This window comes from Mycteria americana, chromosome 6 (genome assembly GCF_035582795.1).
Source record: "Mycteria americana isolate JAX WOST 10 ecotype Jacksonville Zoo and Gardens chromosome 6, USCA_MyAme_1.0, whole genome shotgun sequence".
Taxonomy (NCBI): domain Eukaryota; kingdom Metazoa; phylum Chordata; class Aves; order Ciconiiformes; family Ciconiidae; genus Mycteria; species Mycteria americana.
The window spans coordinates 14,686,671-14,710,492 of record NC_134370.1 but is presented as its reverse complement, the minus strand read 5'-3'; the positions used below and the strand labels follow the sequence as shown (position 1 = coordinate 14,710,492).

The 23,822-nt window shown below is 47.8% G+C and overlaps 1 protein-coding gene across 2 annotated transcripts in view; it reads right to left on the bottom strand.

Annotated features, from left to right (window-relative positions):
* SH3PXD2A (SH3 and PX domains 2A) overlaps positions 1–23,822 on the bottom strand; it is a 268,655-nt gene that overhangs the window by 202,838 nt on the left and 41,995 nt on the right. For both annotated transcript variants that reach the window (XM_075504614.1, XM_075504613.1), the window contains exon 2: positions 19,668–19,748. In XM_075504614.1, the coding sequence (XP_075360729.1) occupies positions 19,668–19,748 (81 nt within the window). The remainder of the gene's footprint in view (positions 1–19,667; positions 19,749–23,822) is intronic.

Here is a 23,822-nt window from a genome sequence, read left to right as displayed (position 1 = left end):
ACGCCTTTCCACGTCTTGTGACCAGCTTTAGAAGCTGGATGGGGCAGACAGGCAGGCCAAACAAGCATGACAGTCATCTTGCATTGACCCTCCTGGGCACTGTGCAGGCGTCCAGAGCTATTTCTCACCCTCCCTGTAGGTTTGCACTTGTCTGTTGTCTGTACTTCTCTCCTTCTCCCCATCACACAAAGCCACAATAAAGAGACATCAGAAGGATGCCCAGACTGTGGAAACATCCCTGCAGATGAGTTGCAAAGTCCAAGTCTAACCAACAAGCTGCAGGTACCACATAGCTCTCTTCTGCCCTAGCCCCTGGCTCAGGCAGGGAATTAACATTTCACAGACCCCCCCCCCCCAGAAATTACTTGATGATGCTTTGTCACAGAAAGCATCCAGGAACACAGTAGCTTGCATCAATGAGATTCTGGTGCTGTCCAGGCCCTTTAATTCCCTTACCAGCAGCAGGGCACTGCAGTATCTAGACCAGGCTCCTAGTTTTGTGAGCCCGTGTGATCCTCACGTGCTCCGTAGGGTTATTTATTCGATCAGCCTTTAGTGCCTCAGCATTATGGCTCTAACGGATCAGGGTACAGCTTCTCTAGGGTACTGCCTCTTCAGCCATGTGCAGAACCTAGCCCTAAAACTTCATTTTTTTTTTTTTAAAAAAAGGATCCCAAAAAAGAAGTGGAGTGGGGAGGAGGTAGGAGGAGAAATGACACACCAACTGCTTTCTACCAGGACACAAGCAACTTTGAAAATTAGATTTCACGTATGTACCCTGCTGAGGGCAAGATACACTATTTCAGAGCACAGAATGGCCTGTTTTCCATCAGAAAGCAAGATACCAGCCTTATCCATTCCCAGGTACTGCTAAATTCCCTTCATTATTGAACAGGGATAGAAAAGGGCATGGGAGGGCAGCAACTACACACCTGTGGCCAGCACGCATGCAAGCACAGTGAGCTGCTCTTTGCCAGCAACCCAGATGCAAAGTTATCTTACTTAATTAGGGCTTCCTTTGGGGGGAAACCTTGGCTCAAGTAACTGAACAAATAAATTACACTACCAGACACACACGCATACACACAAATAACCTATTTTGCTCAGCCAGGTGCAGACGATTGTTTCTAGCCCTTCATCTGGGGCTGGTGCACGTCTCTCCATGAGGTCAGATGCAGGAGAACATTGCGCTGGCTAGGAACAGAGGAAAACCTGAGAGCAGCTTAAGAAAAACAGAAACAAAACTCAGAAGAAATTTTCCCCGCTGTAACAGGTGCAGAGATGTGATTATATGAGCTTCAACACATGGGCTTTCAACACAGCCTGAGCGTCACACTGCAGATCTAACATGGTTAAGGAGGCTTTGAAATCTCACCCCTGCTTTGAACCTTGCAGATTAGTATCAACGTGGAGAAGGATTTGAAGCTGGAGGAAGATGCTCATATTTCGAAACCAAGCACCAGCAGGTGAAGGGGCAAGCAAAGGAGCTGTTCTCCATTACAGGCAGCAAGAGCAGCCTGGGCAGGCGATCCCCTTGCCTGGATGTGGGACTGAACAGCATTAAACAGTGCAAATACAGCAGAGGCTTGGAAACAAAAACAATTTCCCTTCTTAGCCATACTGAGGCATGCAACAAGGCAAACCACCAGACAGCTTCACTTGCCTTTCTGTTAAAACCGAGCAGAAGAATATGATTCAAACATCAATGCTTCCACTGACAGATTGGGCTGACACTGTAATAGTATCTCATCTACTTAAAAGCATCTTTCAAATGTCTAAGTTCTTTTTCCACAAAAAGAACTCCAAACTTTATATCCTGAGTCTGAATGTGTCCCTCAAGGTATTGCTTCCAGATTCGATCCACACAGAAAGAACCTATTTCTAACAACAGATAGGAATATGGAGAAAGAAGGAAAAACTAAGAGGAGGAACAGATACTGCTGGGGGGTTATGGGGTTGATTCTCAGCATAATGCTGACTCGCAGGAGTCTGCCAGGTCCAGGAGATGTGCGGGTGCCCTGTGTGCCTGCAGATGAAAAAACAATGAAAATACTCAGAAAAGCAAGAGAAAGAGCTGATTTCTGCAAAATCAATGATTTCTAGGTTGCAGAAGGACCACTTTTCCATGCTGGGGCACTTCATGCAAAGGCGATTCTTTTTTCCATGATGCCACTAGTTTTTCAGGTAGAACCATTCCTTCGGAACCTTCCCACAGAAACCTCTCTTATGTTTGCCTTTGGAACTGGGAAGTCTCCGGGAGCTATTACGGTGCCACTGACAGCAGTGAGCACACAAGGACTGTGTAGGCAATGAGTAACTACAAACTGGCTTATATTCTTTACCAAGAGGGTGGTCAAACACAGGAAGAGGATTCCTAGAGAGGTGGTCAAAGCCCCATGCCTGTCAGTGTTTAAGAGGCATTCGGACAATGCCCTTAATAACATGCTTTAACTTTTGGTCAGCCCTGAAGTGGTCAGGCAGCTGGACTAGATGATCACTGTAGGTCCCTTCCAACTGAAATAGTCTATTCTATTCTAATATTGAAGGCCTGTAGGATGGACATACAGCAAGAATTTCCATATTCTAGTGTTCAGGATGATGACAATCTCACAAGATAAGAATTTTCTGTGAACTTTTACTGTCCTTGGACCAGAACCCAATACCTAAGACTGGATTTAAAACTCCGCATGAGAACAAAATGATCAGTCTGAGTTTTCATCATGACCCCAGTCACTGCTGCATCTGGGCACCTGATAGCCACAAATGAATTTATCCTCTCAAAATCCATGGGAAATGAAAGCTCTTGTAGAATGGGGAATCCAAAGCCCAAACCTCTAAAACCCAGGTTTTCTGCTTTAGTCAGGGCAGAGCAAAAAGAAAAATACAGTGTTCTTCCTTGCAGCACTTGTGGGGTTTTAATCATCCTAAGAAAATAAGACAGAAGGCCAATATACCTTATGTGTCTTTAGACTATTAATTAGTTTGCACCAGATGTAGAAGTATGAGAGATGGCTGCTAAACTTGCCACCCCCATGGAGACAAACAGCCCCCAGTGCTGGTGGCCTGGAGCACGTGGAAACTGCCACTGTAACCTTCCCTGCACAAAGCTCTGGCTGCTGATCTCCCAAGGCAGGGGCACAGCCAGTGTCCAGCACAAGTGACTTGATCCTGAAGTTGTTTCCATCTCCCTTCCCTGCATCGGTAAAACGCTGCTAGCAATGTAATGCTTTTATCTCAACAGAGAGCTCCCAAGCTTAACTAATCATGGCGAACAAAGGGATTATTTCTTTCGACTTATATTCATCAGGGCTTGTGGCTTCTCATGCATTTTCCAGCCCCTAACGCCAGAGAGACCTACCTCTGCTCAGAGCTGGTATGTGCTACTGAAATACAAATAAATTAACAGGTCACCACGAGGGAAGGAAAGACTTAGTTTTCCATTCTGAAGACTGATTTACTTGAGAGCCTGACGTATCTGAAATCAATTTTTAAATATATATTTAAAGGGCTCTCTTTTATAGAGGGACTTTGTTATGATGTGGAAATTCACAGCTCCTAACATCAAGCCATGGGTGGAGGGAGTCTGGAGTATGAATTAAAAATAATGTGGTTGTTTGCAGAAATTAGCGGCACCGATTTAAATCCACACCCCCCTCCCTCCTCAAATAATCACCCTGTGAACGGAGGTGGTTTATGGAGCCCTCTGGAAAATGTTCCTCATGGCCTCCATTCCGAACCCAAAATAAAATACATCACATCGCAGCAAATACTTCACCAGGGTGCTGCTCTCTCTTTCCCCCAACCCACGCCTCCCATTTGTTGCTAATTAAATGAAACAGCAGGTGCTTAGACCACAAGCGCAGCAGGGCTGCAGTGAGCACAGTGATTAAACCCCCCTGGAATGTCTTCTTGGAGAGCTGCATCTTTCCAGGGACCGGACTGAAAGAGGAAAGATGAGATTAGAGGCGAGGGCTGGGTCAGTCTTTGGCTGTGAGCTTCATGATCAGAGGGTGCTTTCGAAGGATGGGTCACTAGAAACGTCAGGTTTCTGGGGAAGATGCTGAGTCCTCTCTGTTTTGTCAAGCCACCTTCCCGGCATCCTCGGTACTGGGTGCATGCAACACAGCATGCTCTGCCTCTAGGCTGGAGACATCTGCTTTCTCACCCAGTTGAGGCCCATCATCCCAACGCACAGCAGCCTCCCCCACACCAAGGCATGTGTGGGCAACTCAGATCTTCAACGGCAATGATTTGCAACGCAGTCCCCGAGGTGGGAGCTACCCCAGCCTAACCCTAGGCGAGGCCAGGGAATGGATGCACAACGAGCCGGGGTGTCGGAGCTGGCTGGGAAGGTTATTGGCAATGTCCGAACACGTGACACATCAGGCCATGCTGACAAGATGCTCCTAGTTGCCACCCAGAGCAAATGGGTGCAAGCCCAGCCACCAGTTTTGTACAGCAGCTCATGCTTTGGGACGTGTTCTCACACCGCGACTCCTGGTGCACCTGGTTACCTGCTCACCTCCGTGCTGCAATCCCATCCACAGGCACTGTTCAGCATGGACTGAACCTGCCCCATTCCCTTCATATGAAAGAAAACGGCCCTTTGCTGCCACCGACGCCATCACCAAGTCTCACCTCCTGACACCAGAAATCAAGCAAATCAAAAGGCAAATGCTATTCTGTTATGGATAGGGGATAGGCAATGCTGTAGGAAACGGATAGGCATGGAGCAAGGGGCACTTAAGGGCAGCCAGGGCTGAGTGCCCCATCAAATCAGCTCTCCCCTGCATCCTGCTCTGGGGCCTCCTTGTTTCACCCCAGCGAAGTCTTTCCCCTGCTCCCCGTGCGCCCCATCGACAGCCACGGCTCCCTCCCATCCCATCATGCCAGCCTTGCAATGGTGACTTCCCATCAAGTAGAGCTGGAATGACTCTAATCTGCCAAAGGGCACCAGTGAGTACTAACACAAGGGGACACTAAACCAGTTACAGACTGGGATAACATGATACAAGCCTGGAAATAAACTCCTCATCCCTTCTACAAATTCCACGCCTGGTAGCAAAAGTCCACGGGACCAGGACATAATCCCAAGAAAGAAAAGCACCATTTATATTTCTGCTGAGCAGTCCATTTCTATTTGGTCACTCTGCTGACATTTCACATCTTCACCAAACCCTGTCAGAAATGGCTGGGGACTCGGGGGAAGGAGAGGGAATGTGGTCATTAAGGTCTGGCTTAGCTACTGTAATACAACTAACATTTGGCTCTGTTAAAAAGACTCCCAGCTGAAGACTTCAAAGTCTTTTACAAACATTAATGAATAAACTTTCTCCAGGAGGGCTGATTATAGCCCCCATTTTATGGGTGGGTATTTCCAGATAACCTCCCTGCCACACCAGCAGTTCCCTGCTCCTCGTTCCACACCGCAGACTCCCGGCTCCTTATTACACAAAAAACATCCCCACACTAAGGCGGTGAAATATATTTTGACCTAAGAGTGGAACAGGATTTGACATGAGGTTTCTTAACAGCATCAGGCAGGAAACTACAGCCCTAGGGCTCCTGCAGCCCACAGCACACCCCTGCTCAGCTGTATAATCCAGGGCTGTCCCACACCCACAACAGCCCCAAAACTTTGCAGGGCTTCTCACCACCTTGGAAATCCTTTTTGTAAACTTTTCCCTTTGTGCAAGGGTAGCCAGGGACCACCTTCGTGGAGCACACCACCCTTTACTGCTCCATCTACCTTACAGCCAGATCCCAACAGCAACTGAATCTCTGCCACCTCCTGAAACACCAAATGCTAAATCCTACCCTCATGTGCAAGTGAGATGTGTCAGAGACCGGCACCCTCTAACCCTTAGCATGGTAACACAATGAGCGTCACAGACAACTACACAGGTTTTTGCAAAGCTGCGCTAACAGCCACCGACGCACCAAAACCTACAAGACAACCTGGACTTGTTACAGGGACACGGGGGTTCGCCATGTGCCATTCCACAACATAGTTTCCTCATCAGGAAGACACACACATCAGTTTTACTCAGGCAGCAGCAACACATCACTGCAGTGACCAGGACAAGCCTCGACTTCGATTCACAGAATCATAGAATCATTTAGGTTGGAAAAGACCTTTAAGATCATCAAGTCCAACCGTTAACCTAGCACTGCCAAGTCCACCTGTAAACCATGTCCCTAAGCACCACATCCACATGTCTTTTAAATACCTCCAGGGATGGTGACTCAACCACTTCCCTGGGCAGCCTGTTCCAGTGCTTGACAACCCTTTTGGAGAAAAAATTTTTTCTAATATTCCACCTAAACCTGCCATGGCACAACTTGCGGCCATTTCCTCTTGTCCTATCACTTGTTACCTGGGAGAAGAGACCGACCCCACCTCTCTACAACCTCCTTTCAGGTAGTTGTAGAGAGCCATAAGGTCTCCCCTCAGCCTCTGCTTCTCCAGGCTAAACAACCCCAGGTCCCTCAGCCGCTCCTCATAAGACTTTCAAAGCTCCCCAGACCACAGAGAGGCCAAAATGTCACAACTCACTGGGCTGTCAAAAGCCAGAGGTTAGCCAGATAAAAAGAAAAGCCTGTGAAATAATTTTTGCTCCAGGTGGATAGGATACACTCCCTGTAAGACAAAACTTTGATCATTAAACTCACCTTAGTCCTTCGAAAGAACTTTTTGCCTGTTATCATTTTACTCAGTCCTTTTCTGCTTTGCTTTCTAATTCCTTCCCATTTGGCATTTTCCTCTCTCTCCCTCACATGGTGTTTTTGTGGTTTGTCCTTCACCTCTCCCAAAACACCTGGCTGAAGGTAGCAGCTCAGCAAGTCCCACTGGTTTTCTTAACACACCCTTAAAAAAAAAAAAGCATCAAGACCCAGGCGCACAGCTCTGATGTTAACTCAGTTTGCAAAGACACAGCTAGATCAATTAGGATCTGCCCTTGACTGCACCTGGTGAATTAGAGACATCTCTGCATCAACACTGATGCTTCACAATCGGCTTTGGTACAGAGCCCTGCTTGCACTGCAGGTTTACAGAAATTGTCTTAAACACACAGGAATGCTTTTCTGAGTCTCTGCTTAGTCCTTTGCAGGCTTGTTCACAGCTTCTGCCAAACAAGAATTTTTCAGCAACTCTCTCCGCTCCAAAGCATGGACCTCCTGACTGGACTGCAGCTCCCCGCTCTGCTCTGCTGGCTTTGCACCCTCACAGGGTTCCAGCTGCACTTGACCGAGTCCCATGTGCAAGGACCCGCTTGCACCATTAGGGACTGCTGCAACTGCAGGCCTGGTCAGCGTGACCCGCTGCTACATACCTGCGGATCCTACCCAGAATTAAGCTCTCAGGGTTTGGACCTGGGAATGCTGTGGGTCAGAAACACACCCACAGCATGCTTCCAGGACACCTCCTCTCACACACATACCGTCAACCCTGTCGTGCTTCTCCTGGGCACGGGCAGGGAAGAGCAAATGCTAATCCAACAGTTAAATGGGGTAGCTTCGGAAAACGATGAGCAGTGCCAAAGGATCTGACATGCTGTAAGAGTTCAAGTCCTTCCTTTCCTGCACAGATCCTGTAGACCAGACGTCTCCTTTTAAATGGAAAGCAAAAGGCGAGAGCAAAGCCCCCAGCTTGGCTGGGTGTTGTTCAAACGGGGCACCCAGGATGGAGGGTGCACAAAGCTGTAGCCCCACAGCAGGAAGACTCTTGCTTTCTGCATGACTTCGCCACCATTTGCTCAGCAGCGTGGCTTCTCTGTGGGTTTTGCTGCCCTGATCGCTCCACTGGAGACTCATCGATGCTTCCCCTGAAGGAGGGAAAGAGGAAATTGCAAAAGACGGCTCTGCAGTGGGAATACTTGCATTTGCATGAGACATGAAACTGCTCTGGCTGCAGAAAAGGAGAAGCATGCCTCAACTCTACGTAAGCAGGAAGGGAATAAGGCAGAAAACATACTCCCAACTTCGCGCTCCGTACGCTGCTTCTGCAGAAAAGGTCAGTTATTCAGGTGCTAAGGGGAAGAAGCAAATAGCAGCCAACGCTCATAAATCAGGCTGGGGCGAGCCTGATCAAGAGCCTTTCCTATGGCAGGCAGGGCTACACGCAGCCCACAGTGGAAGAGACGCCAGTTGATGCCTTTGTTTGTCCGGTAAGCAAACCCTGGCGTAACAGGACCAAGAGCTGCAGCTCCTTCCAGACACAGCCTTCCCACATCTGAGCCTGTAAGAGCAGAAAGCCGGGAGGGGTGAGGTGGCAGGGAAAAGAGCCCTGACAGAGCCCTGCATAACCTTTCCATTATGGCTGGGCAATTTTCTATTTGCACTTAAATGCAATAATGTAAATAAACTCCCCATAACCCTTGCAGGGCTATTTAGGACGTTTGCGAAAACAACCAGCTCCTCTCATCGCGAGCCAAGGGATGCGAACACAACAGGCACTTCTCATCTCGGTCTCCGCACACTTAATGAAAGTGAAGGATTGTATTCCCCGCACAAAAGCGGAATTGTGTTTCAGGGCTGGGGGTGTGAACTCCGCACGATTTTCCGGCTGTATAAATAATTGAAAGCTGAGTACGATTAGGGGAGAGCAACGAAGTGGTGGAGGGGGTGGAACTGTCATGCCTGAACTTTTTGGGCTTGGGTACTTCAGGGAAGAAAGGCCACGGAAAAATCCTGCCGAGGAATTTAATTTTCACACAGAGATTCCAGAAAAAAAAATAAAAAGGCTGATCTTGATCTGTGGTAAAAGAGGAAATACACTAATAAAGCTGCACTTGGAGAATTCACTGCCCGTGTGAGAGCAGCCCCAGAGCCGTAGCTATGGCTAGGGCCAGTCCCACAGCCAAACTGCTCTCCTGTGTTTTATTGTTCCAGCAAACAAAACCTGGAACAAGGTTAACAAACAAGTGGGCTCCTCCCAAGGTTGAGCTTTAAATCCTGCTGTGGAGACCTAATGGGCTATGACAAGACCTTCCAACACCAGAATAATGGAGATGGAGGTAGGATAATGCGGGAGGTACACATTGAGCCTTGAAATGCTCTGCTGAAGAAAGACTTTCAGCCCAGTTTTACCATGATTCTGCATAATCCCTTGTACAACATGCCTTCCAGGGACAAAATCAGGAGGCATGGGCCCAATACCAAAATTTTCCATCATGGTTCAGAATTTTTGGCAATTGCAGGCATGTTTTTATAAACGTGTGCTTTCCATTAGCACCACAACATTGCAGGGACTCACGCATCCTGATGCATTGGATTTTTAACATGAAAAGCAACCAACAGCTATGAAATAGATCTGAATCCTCCTCAGCTGATGTAAGTCAACTCAGTTCATTTGGGAGAACTTACTGCCTTTCCTCTCTGTGGCTGTATCCAGGAGAGCCCTTCCCACATTGCAGGGTCCCCACCATCCTCACAGCCTCCGGGTCAGCAATAGGCATGGGAGGTAGGTACTGATAACAAGAACAAATTACGCAAACCAAACCTCTAGAAAGCAAGGGAATAATTCCCATAAAATAACCCTTTTAACTAATTTCACTGCTTTCTGTGCTTGCTACAGACCCATAAGTGGAGTTTGATACTCTTCAGGTATTCCTTGAAGGATCTTTGCAGGTAACAAGGTTGTGTAGTTCAAATAGTGGATGCAGAGTATCTGACAGTACGATATAAGCTAACCTTCCTGTTCCTCAGCAGTGTGGCTTTAATCCTTTGTAAATCAGGTTCCCACTCCAGACAATATGAATTAATCCGCTGGGAAATCTGCCTACAGTTCTGCAGCACTCCCTTGAGATTCTTGGGTTGGACAAACCTGCTTGAGTTAAACTCTTTCTAGATAATTCATAAAAAATGCATGCATGCAAAAAGCAGGTAAAGCAATTTGTTTATAGGTTCCAAATAATATCTACAGAAACTTTTCCAGTCTTTGTCCTGTTCTTAAAATACTATCCCATGAATATGTGAGCATCTGCTAATATGGCATTCCTTCACAGCTGTCAGATCCGAACTGGAGAGAGAAGGTGAACCAGAAACTGGCATCACAGCTGAACCTCCCCAAATCTTTCCCAAAGCTTACACAGCTTTAGGTCAAGAGCCTTCAGTGCAGGCTTCTCTCTCATACTCAAAGTCCACACACCCCCTAAAAAACCCACCCCACTGGGCTCTTAATAAGCAGTGAGCGTTCATCACTGCTGAGCTCTGTCACTCACTTAACTTCTAAGATTTCCCTGACTGTACCTCTAACTCTGTAGCCAGGGGAAGCTCAGGTCCAGCTGCCCGGGCTCAGAGCGCTTGCTGGGGGCTCCTAACCAGGACGCTTCCCATAGCCGCTCTTTCGGAGATCGGGTCTCCGGGGGGGAACTCTGCTTTATGAGCTCTCACTCTCCACCTGAAATTGGAGCCACTTTGTAACTCCACACTCCCCTCCTAACCCCCCGGGGCCTTCCTCCATGAAGCGGAGCTGGCAGTCATCACCGTCCCAGCATGATCACGCACCTCAGAGATGGACTTCACATTCTTCACTGGTTGATGAGATTAACAGGGCACTCAATATGGGATCCAGGCCTCGTGAAATCATGTAGAGCAAAACCCAAACCTGAGCATCGTCAGAGGCAGCAGTTTCCAAAGCATTGCCCACCTCGGATCACGCACCATCCAGGTGCTGCACTCTGCAGCTGCACGGCACTTCGGGGAAGCAGCAGACCAAAAACCCACGATCCCCTTGGCCCCAGGGGTGCAGGCTCTTCTCTTGACAGACAAAATCTATCTGCCGGCCCAAAGCACACAGTTGAGCAGTTCTGATTTATTCCAGCAGGGATCAGGGATATGTCTGTGTGCATCCACAGGCACACTCCCCTAGAATGATGATGGAAGCTGCTCTCTAAGAAGGTGGAGGAACAGCAGTAGGACACCACGTATAGTTAAAAGGACACCGTAAAGAAGTCAACTACCTCTTTGTGACGCTCCCAATCTTTCTAAAAAAATAAAAACCTACTCATCTGTCTAACTACATATAGAGCTTGTAGCTTAATTAAACATTGTTTTACTTCTAGGATCAGGAGCCTGCCTAAAGAAAAGCTAGAATGCTCACAAAGATCTGTCAGTGTTGAACTTCTGCTCAGAGCTGCAAAAGGCAGGAAATCAGCAGTGACATTGAATTCCCTTCAGCAATCAGAGCAGATCACTGATTGCCCAGCCCCTCTGGAGCAGCTCAGATTGTCACAGCGCATGAGGAGATCACAAGGATGGAGGGAAAAACTCATCTTCAGAGCAGCCTGCCACTCTATGTCATGCTCCTGTAAGACCTTAGAAGTGAATTAGCATTTAATCTGGGTCAGATAAGGCAAAAGCTTCTTGATGGTGTGACGAAATGTTTCGATACTATTGATTCCACACACAGGACATGAACACCGGGGAAATAAGGACTTGTTGACATCCAGGAGAGTATCAGCGTTATATGGAACACTGCCAGTGTGGTGCAATGACCCCAAACAGCATCCATCACAGTCACTGATGCCATGGTGGGGTCGAGGACCCTGGTCTTGTGCAGCAAGGGAATGGAGGAGGACACAACCCTTAGAGATGCAGCTTCCAGAGATTCTCACCCACAGTGGGGTCAGGACAACCACCCAATCAGAGACCCACAACCTCACTGCCACCTTGTCCAGAGCATGTAAGGCTCCTGTGGGTGTTCCTGGTACTGCAAAACGTTTTGTGCACAGTGAGAGGTGCGATGGCACCGTTGGGAGACTCACCTCTGACCCTCGGCAGTCCCCAGAGAAAATAAAAACCTTAATCCTTTAATAGCAAAATCCATTCCCTATCATTACAGAGGGGCATCTCTATTTGAATCCTCAGACCACCAAGACAGGGTAGCATGGGTATCACCTCTGTTCTTGCTTTGCTGCCGTCACACCCTGAGGACCTGGCTAAGCCACCACCTCACTTTCTAAGCTCACCCATGTCTTGGCCAGACCTGCACATGGGGCAGGCAGGGGAGTATATTAAATTGGCACTGAGCAGCAAATATCGCCCCATAGCCACCATGCAGAAGATTCCCATGCTGCAGCATACGGGCAATATTCAGGTGTCAGCTTTATGCCTCAACAGCACCCAAGTGCAGAAGTACGAAGAGAAGAGTTCCCGTAGGCTGGGTCACTTTCTCATCTGCAGGTTACTTGCCGTGCTCACTGAATCTGGCCTCTGTTGTAGCTTGGCAGGCATTTTGCCATTTCCCCATCATGGCCCTCATCTTTGTCTGACGTGTAAAGTCTCTTAGAAACAAATACTGGAAGCTGAACAGATTGTTTTGCTAAGCAAACATTTAAATAATGATGGAAATAAGAATTATAAACAATTCCATTTATTCATTGAAGACAAAGGTACTGCCCCAAGCCAGCTAGTATCCTAAGGCACTGACTGAGGGCTAGAAGGACAAATGGTGTTTAAATAGCCTTTAAATCAGCTGAGACAACCATTCCCAGCTCAATAACCATATTCGCTATTAATTTTTTTCCAGGGGCATCTCAATTCCCCCAGCAAGCCCTGTTACTGGCAAGCTTGCCGCTGGGCTATTTTTCTGAGGGCAGGCATCGGGGGGGTCTCTGCTACTAAGAGCCAAGTCTTGCAAGCGTGGCTGCACCGGGAGCTGCAGCAGAGCTGCAGAAACATGGGAGGCACAGTCAGAGCCCACAGCCAGCTCAGGGCTCTTCCTGGAAATCTGGTTTTCTGCATCACCTGCAAACCTTGCCGCTGCCGGCCTCTCCACACACTGTCCAGGACAGTGGCAGCAGACAACTGGCCCATGTTTACTCGGAAGAAAGGACATGCCATTTCTCCCCAAGGAGCCGACACTGACCTTTGGGAACGGACATGTTGACAGAGCCACGTTCAGATTTCCTCTGAATTTTCCCAGGCTTGTTTCAGTTTCAGTCCTGCTCTTAAGGAAGCTGTTTTCAAACCAGCTGCTGGAGTAACTCCATCCCCACAGCCCCGTGACTATCAGGGATGGCCCTGAAGCCAAGCCCTGGGTCTGAACCTCGCAAGTCAGGTATGGAGCCAGGCCACTGGTCTGGACGAGAATTTCAGAGCAGCTCTCAATGGCTACAGCAGGGCCAGGATGCTGAGGCCCAGCATCCCACACTGAGGGAACGGGACCAGGAGAAATGTGATCCTTGCAACCCAGACCATCCTGGCCAAGGCCAGCACAGCCCAGAGAAGAGGGAAGCACGTGCTTTGACTGCAGAGCCCAGATCCCCTGCTGTGAACGCAGCCCAGCGGGAGCAACACCAGTAAGTAACATCTTCCCTTTCTCTCCCTTTGCCTTATGTTTCACTGTGCACTTGCACCACAGCTTGATGCAACCACCCTCTGCCATGCTGTTCCTCCCCACCTCCTCCCCTGCCCTATTCGACCCCACCTTCTCCTCCAGCTTTCCTGCCTGTTTCCGTATGCACCTTCAGACGCGCACACGTCGCCCAACAGAAACACTCCCCGAGTCGTCAGAGGCTGGGAATCTTTTTAAGGCAAACCTCCCACGCTGCGAGAGGGGCAAGCTGCATCACGCACGGAACCACATCAACAGCCCTTCTTTCCCTTCCCACAGTGCCAGGAGCTACGCGCGGGGTGGCATCTATGGAAGAGAGCATCACTCCTTGCAGAGTGACCCTGCTGCTGTGGATGGTTGAGGAGACCAGGTGGTGACTCTACTCATCCTGCTAAAAAGGCCTGGTGGGTTGAAGGTTAGGAGTTAGCATTTGCAAATGCAGGAGTACGTTTGGCCCATTGCATTCTTACCTATACTCTTCACCACCAATTTAGCACATGCTTGAGCTTGTCCATTCACCGCTCCTGCAGAGCTAAAAGCATGAACCTTACAACATGAAATATTGTAGGTCCTACAAAAACAGTCAGTACTGCATTGGACCACTAGATTTAGGGACTGTGGGTCCCCACCTGGGCAATTAACCCAAATTAACTAATGGAGTGAATATACACAATTCCATCAGAGTCCCATGAGGTACCTACACTGCAAGCACCCCGCACCAATTCCCCCTTTGCTCTGCCCCAGAAAGCCTGCACCCCGAAGCCACCAGGTCCTGTTTCGAACCATAGTAACCTGGTGAAATGCAGGGTGCTCAGGCATGTGGCACAGTTACAACCACCTAATTGGAAATGAGAGTGGATGTTACAATATTTGATACAGCTTGGGTAACAGAGAAAGGGATGTTTGTACATAAGAGCACGTAATGGAAGAACTATCAATAGGAGCAGCGTTCAGATGAACTCCAGTCTAAGTAAGAAGAGCAGGGATACAGACTGCAGTTACTGTTTTTTATAGCACCATTTTTGTTTAATGTCCTCTTCAATACTCAGTTACTCCATTATAGCACTATAAACAATCAGGATGACCCTAGCAATAACAAATGAAGCTCTTGATGTTTTATCGTCAGCCTAGAAACAACTTAGATCTCTTTCCGCTCCCTAATAAAATTCTTGATATTCTTTATTTTTTTAATGTTCTAATTGGCTGCTAGTGAGTTCCTCTTTCTGCGCCACTTTGAAGAAAACCTGCTTAGATCAGCAGACCGCATCAGCCAGATAATTTTTTGCTAACTGATACACAAAGCAAATGCTTGAACAGAGCCTTGTTTATTTGCCTTTTCAAAATTGTGACATTTCAGATGTCTCCTTGCAGCCAAAACGTCTGTATGGGTCATTGTGCAGAGAGACGGCGATCTGCCTACCTAACATTCCTGCTGTGGCTCCGGCGAGGACGTCGTTTGCCTCTCACGCAGCCAGAAACACAACGTGGGATTATGGAACGCTGCTAAAGCCAGCTGCTGTGTTTTGCCGTGGAGAAAGCTGCATTTCGCTATTGTGGGAAAGGACCTTTCGCACACGGAGACCCAGCCGTCCCCATGGGAGCAATGGAGAGGCTGGTATCTGAACGTAGGGTTTGGTCCCTCTGCCGAGGCTCTGGTCCTGTTCATACTCTGACTCCAGGCACTGAGTAAGACAGGCATGAAATCAGACCAGAACGTTTGGAGTTGCTGGATAAAATGCAGATGAGCCGCTGGCGATTCAAGCATGGCACCAGCACTGAAGCGTGGTCACATTTTCCCTGCTCGCTTTGCTGGAGAGAGGATTTCTTGGCAACAAGGGGCAGCACCCAACTGGGGTCATAATATCTATAAAAAGTCCAAAGTGGTACCGAGCAACCAGCAGGCTGAAGTGGGGAGTGGGGTAAGAACCACCCTTCATACTCACCAGCTGCAAACACTGTTGTTGCTTCCCAGGCCAGCATGGTGACTGGGAGGGTGAGCTGGCTGCATCCCCACACTTCTCCACCTTATGCTTTGGGTAATTATTTATGCACATGCTCAACAGCAAATCCCCATCCTGCTAACAGCCTCCAAAAGCACTTTCTGGCAAGAAAAACATGAGCCTTACATCTGTAGATGTCTTTTGCTGCACAGTGGAAATGCCAGGAGTTATCCCTGCTATCCCAATAAAACCGTGTCCTTTCTCAGCGTCTTTGGGGACAACAGGAGCATGGCCAACTTGGACTACCAACTCAGGAGAGGATTCTGCTACCACCACCAGCAAATCCATCAGTAATGGTGGGAGACCTCGGATGGCATCCAGGGAATGTGCCTGAATAAGCCACCAGCCTGCTGTGAGGGTCAGCACTAGCTACAGGCGATGCTCCCATCACCATCTCTCCCAGCAATGGGCACCTCAAGCTCCCCTGTTCTGCATTTCAGGCAAGAGCCAAGCACCCAGGTGCAGAGTGCATGAGAAAGCAGCGCTTAAAATATTACATTAGGAGGTTGCTTTGACCCCACATGGTGCTCAGGTGCAAATGCCTTCCCAGGGTGAAAGACAACAGATAACTGGACTTGACAAGCAATTTATAGTAATGCTTTCATCTATGCAGTGTTAATTCAATACTTTCAACCCTATTTACTGAAACGTTGGCACCCACACATATTCTGCTGCCATCATTTGACCCACGCTCAGCAGCAGATGTGACTTGGTTGCACAATTAAATGATGCGGCAATGCCTGGATTTAATTTAAGCCCGTATTTATAGATCTCTAGCCCTCACTGAAGCAGCACAAGGCTGACACTTGGCTTGTGGCATTGGGTTCTGTTCACTGTACTTCTTACACCTTCATGAGGCAAAATCCAGCTTCAAAATCCCATGGTATGTCCAGTCTCGCTGCCCTATTACTCATTTTGAAAACAATGTGACTCCCAATTCAAGCATATGCACTGCTGAAATAGTACAACCAAACACTTTTGGGATTTGAATCCTTGGGACAGAACAGCCTTTTACTGCCTGCGGTGCCTAGGAGGATTTGCTAGGACGTGTTTCAAAAAGCCCAGTATCTAGCAATGCAGGGGCTCTCAAAAACACTGAGCCACTTCCCACAGAGACAGACGTTCGGGGAACGGTGGGCTCTCTCATTTTAAAGAAACATGAAATTGCAGTAGTGAAATTAATTATCTGTATTCCTCCCTCCTTGGCCGTGGGCAGCCCCCAGGGTTTCCCCATGGGTCCTATCCAGTGTCACTGTCAACACCAAGCATTGCAGCCCTGATTAAGTCATTACAAGTCAGCCCTTGTTCCTCCACTTCCAGTCAAGAGCAAACAAGACGTGCAGGCTTAGGAAGCCCTGAAGTGCAGCTCTGTCATGGACACAGTGGGATGAGTGGAGCTGGCAGAGACCTGCAGACTCCAGCTGGTTTGGACATGAGTGGCGCCCGCAAATCAGCTGCGCTTTACTCACTGAGCATTTACTTGATTTTCTGCTGGAAGGGCCGCATGGGGATAAGAAGGAACATTACCAAAGTAGATTGATTACGCTAAGGCCACATTACCGTGCGTGGTATCGGGTTGCAAAACCCAGGTCCAACCAGTGCTAGGTCAGAAGTTCAAGATTCCACCAAAAATCTGGAAATCACAGGTCATCTCCTTACCTGGAGCAAAGTGAGGGGGATCTAAGGAGACTACCTTTTTCCTCAACAAGCAGATGGCACCCCCAACACCTGCCACATGGTCGATGACCAAGAGCCAGGTTAAGCCCCTCAAGGGTTTGGGGAACGTGAGCTGGCACCCCCATATTGCTCTCCAACTTTCATCATGAAAGGCTCTGCTCTGGGCTTTCCATTGGAAACATCACTCCTCCGTTCCGGAAATCTCAATGTGACTAGGAATCACCGTCTGCAAGGCAAGATGCAGCGCAGTCTAGAGCCCCATTACAGGCCAGTCATGGTTAGACAGCAAACATGGGGAATCCTCCACTGCTAAACCCTCAAACACTTGATTTAGAATACACCAGGAGGATTTTCCTATAAATGCTAAGATCTCCCTGTTGCAGTTGCCTGAAGGTAGAGACACTAGAAGCAGGTCCACCAGGTACAGGGAGCCATTAACTAAGCATTAAGCCTGAGCAACTGCAAGCAGCTGGAAAAGGGGCTGCAGAGCTTCTACATGAAGTTTTCCGTGCCTGCTTATCCATGTGCTGTGGTAACACAGCATTTGCCATTGAGCAAAAATCACTGCACACAAAGCCACAAGTTCCCCAAAATGCAAAGGTTTCCCGAAGTGCCCTAAAATTTAATTTGCTTTTCCAACTCCCTTTGCAGGCTTTGTTAGAGTTATAAATACAAGTTGCAATTCAAGACCCAAAGTCCACTTCAGTTGCCTCACCTCAGAGATGCTCTGGCAGCATCAAGAGCCCAGAAAAAAATAATAGCAAAAAAAAGAATCACCTCTGGGAGTCTAAAAGCACCTTATAGCAAGCCTGAGCACACAGGGCCTTGACTCCATCTTACAGCTGGGAAACTGAGGCACAGATCGCCACAATGACATGCTTACAGAGACACAACAAGACCATGGAAACCCCAGGTGAAGACCTCTGTTTTGGTAACTGTGCGCCTCACACTGCAAGAGCTAAAGAGGCTGTTGCAGAGGGCTGTCACTGCTCACGCAGTAGTGGCCCTGACAGAGATCCCTGGGAGGGAAAAGGGTTAAGAAAGGGAATTTTGTTACTTTCTTGTCGTATTTTCTCGTGGGGGGAGAAGCGTTGTACAAGCAGGAGTTTTCCACTGGCGCTAGGCCCCATTGCACTTATCAATGGGACCTTTCAGGACTCACTCCCTGATTGAGACATCATTTCCTGTCCAACACACTAACCCCATTGATAACTCCACGCTTGATGGGAACTTTTCAAACCTACCAGGAAAGGCCAGGAGACCCAGAAGAACATATACATGAAAACAGAACTGGGGCAAAAAGAAAAAGAAGAGAGAGAAAGAAACAGTTTTGGCCATAATCCGCACGCTGACAACAAGTGTTTGTGATTACTGAGCTGTGCATCTTTAGCAGGTACATCCAACACAGAGAAGCCACTGACATACTCTCCACAGCAGTGGGACTGGCAGGCCTGGTGCTTCAGACCAGTAAGAACTGGAGAGAGGCACAAGAGGAAGCTCAAGAACATCCGTCTTTTGTCTTCCAAACAAAAGCAAACACAGAAATCAGGCCTGGCCATAGAAATGGTCCCATTTTCCACCAGAAAAGCCAGGAGGTCATAACCATATAGCTTGCAGGCAAGCTTCAGATGTCCAAGTACCAGAAATGACAAATAAAGGGGGAGCAATGATGAAACTAGGACTCTTCAAGATATCTCAGATCAGGTACCAAAGGAAGGAACCCTTTCTTTCCTGATTATCATGGCAAAAAGGTTCAATGTTATTTCCCAGGACACAGCCCAGCCAGCTGTGTACATCCTTAACACTGGCTGTGAGGACTCGATATTCTAACCACAGCCCAGCTCCAACCACAAGCTCTAGCCCAAAATCGACATTTCCCTCAAAGTTCCAGGGTCTGTCAAACCACAGCTTTTGTTTTCACCCCAGGCAATTATAGTTTTGCTGCCTACAAAGGTACGATGATACAAAGGTATCTGGATTGTTGCTAAATAGGACACCAGCCAGAAAGCTCTCCCTACCCGTGCAGGTGCCTGGGAGCAGTACCAGAAATTAAGTAGCTGATGTCCCCACTGCAACTTTGGACTTTAGACTTTTCCCATTTCCTGGCTTCAGACTTCATTCAGCAGCTATCCAGCAAGAAAGCTTTCGATGAAATCTAAATACACGGGCACGGAATACAGCAAGGGAGCTGTACAAAACAGAAGGAGCCAGGACACCGGCTGGCTGGGTAGATGGCTAGGAGGAGGGTCTGGAAGGTTTCCACTACCATCTCCATTACTGAACTGCTGTGGGAGTGTGCAAAAGCTCTGCTGTTTTCAGTGATTTGGGTAAGTAGTTTCTGGGGGCCCAAAATGTAGCTCTCTTTCTGTTCTAAGTGCATTTGAAGTATTTAAAATTAGATCCCCTCTTCAATAGGAACCATTCATGAAAATATCAGCTTTAAGTATCTTTACAGTGCAAGTTACTCACTGTGAGCGTACCACCCACTTATCTTACACCCTATAAGGACAGAGTCTGAAAAGTTTCAAGATCATGACATGTAACAGACCAAACAAGCACAAGGCCTTATTTAAAGCACTATTAACCCAGCTGGAAACATGACTAGAAGTGCAAGTAGAAATAATATTTTCTGTTAGACAAGACAGACTTACCTGCAGGTCAAAGAACTTGCTGTATCTCCGGTAGATGATCTGGGAAGTCAAGTCAGACCATGTTACATTGATGATATAGACCTGTTCAGGGAAAAGAAAATACAAGTTAAGGTGGGCTCTGAAGCACAGGATACCTCCCCAAAGGCTGAACAGTCAGTACAGGTAAATCCTGCATCTCACTGGCCACTCCTGCTCACAATGAAGAATATAACCCTGGGTGCAGGACTAGCCTAAATTAAAGCCATTGCCTTATAGCAGCCTTTAGCAGAGCTCTCAGAATAGCACCCAGTGTTCTCCCACCCATCCTCATTACCAGCTCCCACTGATTTCGCTCTCCCCAGGATGAAAGCTTTAATTGAGTGACAGCACATTTTCTGGTCCCTGGTAGCACACCCTGCCCTCTGCCTATTTGGAGGGCCCCAGGCATGTTGCAGGCACAGTCAGGAGAGCTATTCCACTCCTGAAGTAAAAGCCCATCTCATGGGCTGCTGATCTCCAACCCCATGCTCCAGGTTTTCCTTGTATATGGAGATGCGACCGTAGCCCTTCCCAGGCAACATGTGGCTCTAGTTCAACAAGGAAATTCAAAGGGAGCTCAGCTCCAAGGGGGTTGTGGGATTACAGCCGTGCAACACAGCTGCTTACGTACATCCATACACGCACAAAAACAGCTCAACCCTACAGCACGTGGCCCTTGCTGAGACACATGTTACCAGTCAGCACCTCTGGCACCTATCAGACTCATTCAAAGGTGATGTAAAGCAGGTCAGTAAGAATGACACTGTTTTCTTACAGCAGTGGAAACAGCAACACAAGCCCAGAACAAGCCAAGGATTTCCCTCGTCCAGCCTTAGTCCATGCCCAAAACAATCATCTTACAGAAACACTGTTTTGCCGGAAGCTGTGATAAAAAATTATTCACGCTCGCGTGCACACACATACATATATATAACACACACAAATGTTTCATTTTGACCCTGTACCTCCAAAACATTTTAAACAAAAAGGAAAAAATGAGCCAGATTCTGCTCTCTCATACACTGGCCTTCAGGACAAATGCTGGTCCTGCTGCCCTGATGACAGATACAACAAGACTTCAGCAAACACAGGATGGAGCCATCAAGGGTGACCACTGAGGGTGACTATGCAACGCCAATGTAATGGAAATGACAGCTAGCTGTCATGGACCCAGCTCCTGGGTCTTTAAAGCAATTTCCAGGTTTCACAAATGGAGTGAGATAAGGATCTGGCAGAGGAAACAGGAAAGCATCCCTCCTCCCTCAGCCCCAGTGCTGCAGCAGGAGCTCTCCCTTTTGCCATGGATGCAGACATGAAGCTCTCTGTCTCCAGCAATGGGGGATGGATAAGCATTACCCTCTTCTCCATCTCCCCCAAGACACTAGCCCATCTTCCAAGGTGCTGATGCAGGGTAATTGCTTCTGTGCTTTTAATGATAAAAGGTATTGCATGAACACCCCTAGAGGGATGTTGAAGAACAGTCTTAACAATGCTTTTCCAAGGACCAAGGGATTTTTCCCTCCTTCTTCTTCTTTCCCAGTAGGAGAGAGGTGTCATCTGATGTCCTGGAAACCATGGAGGTCCTGCAGCCTCACTTTCCTCTCTGCTTGTTACAACCACGTTCAGTCCCCAAGGCAGTTTGCTCCCCGTCTCCTGCAGCCCAGTTTCATGGTATTTGAGAATTGGGCATGCTGAGCACAGACTGTTAAGGAGATCTGGGGCCTTTCACAGAGCACTGAGGGTAAGGACTAAGAGCCTGAATTTGATTCAGTTATCACATCAAACCTATCTGCTGCTCCCACCAGAGCAGAGACCATCGAGGCTGGCAAAGGAAAGACTGCCCAGGGGTGAGAGCATGACTCTCGGCAAACGCAGGTTATTCCTCTGCTGTGTCTCATATTTCTCCTGGAGAACAAAGCCACACAACCTCCCTCCCGCAGTACCCATATAGGCAAGGGTGACACCAGCACTGCCCTGCTTCACGAAGGGGAGGTAAGACTGCAGACACGGAGACTTCAGGTCCCCTTTAAACACCTTACCCACGCAGACAAGCCAGAGGAGTCAGAGCCTGGGAAGGAAGCTGCTGTTGCCAATTTTCAGGCCAGCCACACTACACTGAAGAATATTTTTCCATGTGTTTGTTGTGGGGCAGGCGGGGGGGGGGGGGGAAGTTTGTAGCTTCACTCTGGGCTAATTCACAACACAAATATTTCTACTCGTTCTCTATCCAACAGCTACTTTCAGATGGAAAACCCATTCGATTAAAAACAGATCATGACAGATGGGAGCTGACTGGGATCCAAAAGCAACTTCAGATACTGTAATTCTGGCCCCGGGTTCTCACAAAGGGGACAAGACAGGGATAGGAGAAACATATTGTACATGCAAATAAAGATTGTATTTTTTCCTTAATTATGCATCTTTTCTCCAGAAGCTAGAAACAAAATGCATATGCCACAGACATCCAGGCTGTTTGAATTTCATAGCACTTCAGGCTTCCACATACTACTTTTCACAACCCACAAAACTGTGTGTCCTTGAAATTTTTAACAGCCTGCAAGTCTGCTTGATCGAGATCTAGTCTGGACAGGCGTTAATCCTGCTTTAAGAACCCAGCATCGTTCAGTGGTGCAGTAAGCGGCACAACACCCCCATCACATGAGCCGGGGCAGAGCTGGGTAGGAAGGGATATTCTGGGCAAGAGGTTGAACGTGTTTGGTGCAGGGAGCGGGTGTAGGAGCAGGACCCCACTGCACGGTGCAGATACGGCCCCTGCTCTGAAATCCAGGCTCTGCGGGAATGAAGCTCCCACTGACTTCAGTCAAGCCAGGATTTTGCTGCACATTTAAAACAGCAATTACATCTTTTTGAGCCTTAGGTCTCTTCAAGCTCAGCAAGGGACGAATCGGGCAGCATGCAGATACGCTGACTTTATTTCCTGGGAAGATCATAGCAGGAGCAAGAAAAGCCTTTTAATCATAACCTGGAGCTCTGTGAAGCGAGAAACGAATGGGATCAAAATCTGCTTGGTGGGACGCAGGTGCAAAATCTGAAATGGTTATTGATTTTCTTTGCTTGTTTGCGTAAATCAAATTGCTTCTTGAAAGCTGCCATTTAAAATAATAGGGAATAACCGTTTGCTTGAAAAAGATCTGTAAAATGCCAGATTTTAAAAGCAAAGTCTAGAGGTTTCAAAAGCCTTAGATATCACATTTCTCTCCCTCAGAGATCAGAGTTTGGTGATTATTAGCTTCTGCTGCCTTAGTCAAACTCATAACCTTTTCATGGGCAGCAAACATTACATCAGCTTACCTCGTCATTTTTTTGCTCAGATCTTAAAATGGGTCACTGTGAAAGCGATCAACGATATCCCAGGGGAGAATGAGAAAAGCAGTCCCGGGGGAGCCTGAGGTCATGCAAACGCAACGGGACAAGGAGGCAGCAGGAAATATCAGATAAATACAGAGAGCCGTCCCACGCTTGAACGCTCTCACGGCTGCCTGCAGAGCCAAGGGAGGGCTTTCTGTGGCATCCGACAGCTCCCCAAAACTGAGCCACGCGAGCCATCGCTCTAGCACACAGCTGGTCCTGCCCATGGGAGGGTCCCAGGTCCTCTGCACGCTGCTTCTTGATAAAAGATAAAAATCAAAGCATCTTACATGGCTCGGAGCAAACTCTTCCGTGTAAGTACAGTGTCTTCCTACAGTCCCTACATGCACAGAATTAAACTTTAATCATGATTGCAAATTACAAATTACTACAATAATTAATTACTTGCGGTAAAAAGACCTGCTTTACGTATCTGCCATGTTTATGACCTTAAAGAAGTAAAAATGCAGCTGCAAATGCTTCACCTTAAAAATCCTTAACAAAAATAAAGTCCTTAGGAATAAATAATAATTGAAGTACAAATTACAAACAACTTACTGCACAATCACTGGATGCTCCAGCCACTACGAATGTTCAATTTTTAATTTCACAAATCCAGTCTTTTTTTGGTCTACTACGTATTTTAAAATAAATGCTTCTTCAGAGAAACAAGAAGTGGGCCTGTACAAACCGGAGAATACTAATCAGGAACTGAGCTTGATAAGCAGCTCTTAATATTCACGCTGCATGAAAGAAGGTGCAGGACGT